The 5,103-nt window shown below is 38.5% G+C and overlaps 1 protein-coding gene across 1 annotated transcript; it reads right to left on the bottom strand.

Annotated features, from left to right (window-relative positions):
* Positions 1-309: 309 nt before the first annotated feature.
* On the bottom strand, positions 310-1,254 carry LOC118237653 (vomeronasal type-1 receptor 4-like). The gene has a single exon (XM_027434569.2). It carries the CDS (start codon positions 1,252-1,254, stop codon positions 310-312), a length of 945 nt encoding a protein of 314 aa, XP_027290370.1.
* Between the last annotated feature and the right edge of the window lie 3,849 nt (positions 1,255-5,103).

Here is a 5,103-nt window from a genome sequence, read left to right on the forward strand (position 1 = left end):
CAACACTCAGCATGCTTTGGACGAATGAAAGCCAGTAGAAGGGTAGCTTGATTGAGAACATTTTTGCTAGATCTTTTGTACATCAGCTGGACAAAGGGAACCCTTGACTTTGAAAGTTGAAGAGAGGAATCTTCCTCATACAGGGGGAAAGGCTAATGTGGACAGCTAAGTCAACCAGCTGACAAAACTCTGAGACATCTCACTTGTATTCATAGTTAAAGGACAGTGCACTACCTACTATACATTCTGTACTGAATTTGTGAGGGAGATGGGTGACTAAACAACTGGATACCACAGAAACTATACCATTTATTTAAGAATAAGTGAGTTTATATTCCTCATCCAGACCAAACTGAATCTTGAAACCATGGAGTAATGATTAATAAGAACAAAGGGTCCAAAACAAGGAAAACACAGAGAACTTAGGTTAGTGATGTTCACCAGCCACCAATTGGGATTATACAAAAGAGCCACACAGCCTTGTAAGATGGTGGAGACCATATAAAAAGCCAGAAAGGTTGACACTAGCACAAGGATGTTCTGGGTGGCTTTGGACTCAGGGGAGTTTCTGCTGGAACCATGGGTACTACGGATGTGCTGAACCCTCTGTTTGTGACTGTACAGAATGACAATCATGGAGCCACTAGACCAGGCCATGACCAAAGAAAAGAAGATTTCAGGGCACACCACCAATGCTGCAAATAGTGAGTCATTAATTCCATCCCGCCCTGCAGTAGAGCAGTGTCCAAAATCTTGCTTTCCTGTCACATTGTTACTATAACTTTTGATGAGTGGATTCACAAATAAAATGAAATGTATCAATATGTACAAGACCCAGAGAAGGGAAAGGGTGCAGGCAATATGCTTAGCAGCTTTGAATTTTTGATCCTTACAACAGGATTCCTTCTGACTGATGGTGAAGGCCTGGAAGACACTCAAGAGGCAGGTGGAGCCAATAGACACACTGCGGCCAACTCTTTCAATGTACAAAATTAATCTGCATCCAAAATCATTTAAAAACTGCTTCAAACCAAAAGCTGCCATGGTGTGGGGCACTCCTTTATAGAGAATGATCAGGGTGTTGGATGCCATCAGGTGCACGTGAATCAAATCTACAGTCTTTAATTTGCAGTCTCCATAGCAGACCAGATAGTAGTAAAATACAGAGAAATTTCCAAGAATTCCTACTGTAGTTAGTGATAAGAAAACTATTTTGATGATCAAAGTCCAGAAATACATTATGTTATTGGTCATGATTCTCTTTAAATAATGGACAAAGACATTTCTCTGGTCAAAATGAATGAAGAATGTTAATAACCCAAAGTACAAAGAGGCAAAATCGCCAAACCAGACTAGACTACATAACAAAATTTCTCCACATTTATAAAATTATCAATTATAACTTACAATGAAATCGGCATTAAGAAGGCTAAAGGCCTGATCATGACTATGTGAATGAATGATATGCCTTCATCATACCATAGAGTATTCAAATTGTGGAATATTTTATTTGGCCTGTTAGAAGCAATTGGTACAAGAGGCAATACCAGGAAGCATAGTTCAAGACTGTGATAATAAACTAGCATTTTCTAACCATGTTGTACATGAAGAAAATTTAAATGGTTGTACCAAACTAAAAAATTGCCAATTCTGATTGTATATCACATTTACATTAAAATCTGATAAATGAGAAACTTATAATATTATTCATGATATTTCCACAGTTACATATGAAAATTTCATAAAAGGTATAAAATGTATTCAAATGATGGTTTAAGTAACAACATGTATCTTATGTTAATATCTATCTTTTTGCAAGTCATACCACATAGACAGAAACACAGATATGTACATACTTAGGTTACAACTGTTAAAGCACTGTGGACATTCAAAGGGATGATAGCCCAAAGAAATGTGTCAGCTGAAATCGTAAGGTTAATGTCACCATCTGAAGAATGATATTTAATGCAGGAATGTTCACTATCTCTGTTGAAACTATGTTTGGGACAAGTGTCACCAATCAGAATTCTAGACTGTAAATGGGAGAAGAAAGTGGCCCTGGATTAGACAGCCCATCAGTGCACTGGGAGAAGACCCTCAAGACACAATATTCTATTCCATTCCCTCAAGAGAATGTGCCTAAACCTCTTAAGAAGGGTGAGATTACACTGAAAAAGGAGGGAGAAGCAGTTGTAAATTAGTACAGTCTGAAGCAAGAAGCCTCAGGAAGGGTGCGATTGCTCCACTCATCATTCAGCCATGTAAGGACAATCAGCTTGCGTGATTATGTTGATATATGAAGGGTTTAAAACAAACTGATGACCTTAGGATCTACCAAATAATAGCAGTTTCCCTCATGTGTGCACTAGAGAAACACTCTAGAGAATGGATATATCAGAAAATTGAAAGTATTCTATTATGTGAGGAAATACAAGCTGAGAAGCATCACAGTAAACCTTGTGTCGTTGTTGTTTCTTAGCTTTTAAATTTTAATGTGGGAGTTAGTGTGTGGCAAGCCCAGAAAACTAGAATGGGACCCATAGGAGGATTAAAAAGATCCTCTATGAGAAGATATTTTAAGCAAATGTTCACTGCCTTGAGCCACTGGTCTGGTTAAAGCCTCTGGTTTCTGGTAAAGCATCATCGCTGGATCCTCACTGGAATTCCTCTGGGGTATTCTGTGGCAGGCCCACAAGTCTTGGAGATACTCTAAGTATCTTTCCTGGGGACAAGTCCCTTCAGAAGCTCAAGCATGAGGTTTTGGTGCGGTAGATGTTAGGTTGGACCAGGTCAAGGACTGAATCTGGGTTTGAGTGGTAGCAGGTTATTCTGAGAGACTCTGGCCACCTAGCTCAGGTGGGGCAGTATCAAACCCTCTTGCACTTGCCTTCAAGGGTGGTTTACCTTGGCCTTGTTAAGGAGTTAGACCATCTTTCTGGAGTGGAGGGATCAGATATAACACATTTTAATAAGTCAGTGTTCAGTATGGGACGAATGAAAACCCAGCATCCCTGGAAACTGCTAAAAGTTCCACCTACCTAGGATCATTACCTTGTTGAGAGGCCAGGAACATTCTAGGAAATTCATGCCAGTTCACCTACCCTGCCACATATGTGTGGAAGGTAATTAAATTATTGACGACATGGCTCATTGTAAGAGCTGTTGTGGTGTTGGAAACTCCATGGAAGACAATGAACAAGAGGAAATTATTCCACTGGCTTGCCAAGTATTTGGGATCCTACTGCATCCATTGTAGGGAAGTAAGAGCAATGTGAAACAAAGGAAACAGGTAGCAGCATCAACTACAGCGTGAAACTACTTTCATGCTTCATCAGTGAGGTCACTAAGAAAAATCTGATAATGCACATGGACCTTTGTCTTTAGAATTGTAGGATTCTGCACAGAAGGTAGAGTGTGATCACACTGGTTAGATCCATAGACATCTTGAATTCTCACTTTCTAAGGTTCTATAAAGTGGTAATTGAATAATGGAAAGCACAATTTTGTGAGTTAAATATAGCTGGTGTAAGTGTAAAACAGCAATGACAATTTATGAGTCACTGCCATGAGCTCAGGTTTTCACCTTCTTCAAACTGGATGGTCTAGGCAATACCAGAATTTCCACGGTAATGGACTAAAGTAAGAATCACAAGGGCATGGGACTCTATAAATCTAAAAATTGCTTAGAGTCACAGTGAACAGTGCAAAGACTTGTACAAGGAAAGTGTTACAGAAACACAGTCACCTGAATCTGTGCTTACAAAACCATGTTGAGATCTGAAATATACTGCACCCTTCTAGTAGTTTGTGTTCCTCACTTGATTTTAGTTCATATTTTTGGTAATCTATGGTAAGCCTTGTGCTGTAAAATGTTTTCATTTGGGATGAATAGACAGGTGGTTCAGCTAACGTAAAATATCCTGGAGCTGCAGTGGATCCCATTTTGCTACCCAGCACCCATTGGGTGTCTTACATCTGCCTGTAATTCCAATTTCAGGAGGTATGTCATCACTATTGTCCTCTGAAGGCTCTGAATTCTCACAGTGCTCATATTTACCAGCAGGGAAAACAGTCATGAACGCAAAATAAAGAAAAATATGTATTTTCACATATGCATAAAGGATTACCATTTAGGCAAATGTCAAATTTCAGTGCTTCTGAGAAAATTGTTCTCAGTATGGTCTGACCTGACATAAATCTGTTCCATCTTCCACTTTGGTTTCCATAGTACAGAATGGACCTGATATATATGATACCACCAAAAATATGAATTGCTAACATTTCAGGGATAAAGATTATACTAGGTATACAGAGGAATTACTATCACAATTAATCTGCACAACATATAAAGGAAACACTCATGTGTGATTAATAGCTAATACCATAAGATGTATAGTAAGTTGCTAAAACATTTCTTTTAAAATTCAGCATTTGTTCACTCTTCTTTATTATTCTGTTATAAAACTGGGCAACAGTATCTCATTCATTCAGACTGTCTCAAAACTCACATAGTGGGTCATGTTGAGCTCAAGTTTACAGAGATCCACCTTTTCCTCCAGAATGTTCTGTGATTAAAGGATTTTAAACACATCTGACATATGTGCTAACTCTTACATTAACAAGTCTATTACAATGAAATGTATAATGAATTTAAACTGAGAATAGGATGTAAGATGATGCAGTACAATACGAAGAATGCAAAACCTATAATCTTGTACAGTGGGAGCATTAAATGCTGCCCAGTGTTAGTATTGTCCATGCTAAGTGTGTTAAGGCAGACTTAGCTAAGGGATAGAACCCTGACAGACCATGCACAAGGCTCTGTCTTCCAATATCAATAAAGATGTACAGTGAGTGTTGTCAGCTATCAGGTTCTGATTAATATTACAGTATGCTGAAACCAGCTGAAATAACTCCACACATTTGACCCTGGATAAAATAGCCTGACACTCATACTGAAACTTCCCTTCCATTTTCCCTTTCCAAGTTCAAGAAGAAGAGGCTTCAAACCAGTCATTGTACCAAATGCCACTCTCTAGAGATTCATTTACTGCTTCTATAAACAAAACAAAATGTACTGTCACAGATGAATTCTTTTTACTC

Source organism: Cricetulus griseus, unplaced genomic scaffold, assembly GCF_003668045.3.
Source record: "Cricetulus griseus strain 17A/GY unplaced genomic scaffold, alternate assembly CriGri-PICRH-1.0 unplaced_scaffold_11, whole genome shotgun sequence".
Classification (NCBI taxonomy): domain Eukaryota; kingdom Metazoa; phylum Chordata; class Mammalia; order Rodentia; family Cricetidae; genus Cricetulus; species Cricetulus griseus.

Bases quoted from the DNA above. Each gene is read 5' to 3' on its own strand.
- LOC118237653 (XM_027434569.2), bottom strand. From the start codon at position 1,254: ATGACCAATAACATAATGTATTTCTGGACTTTGATCATCAAAATAGTT.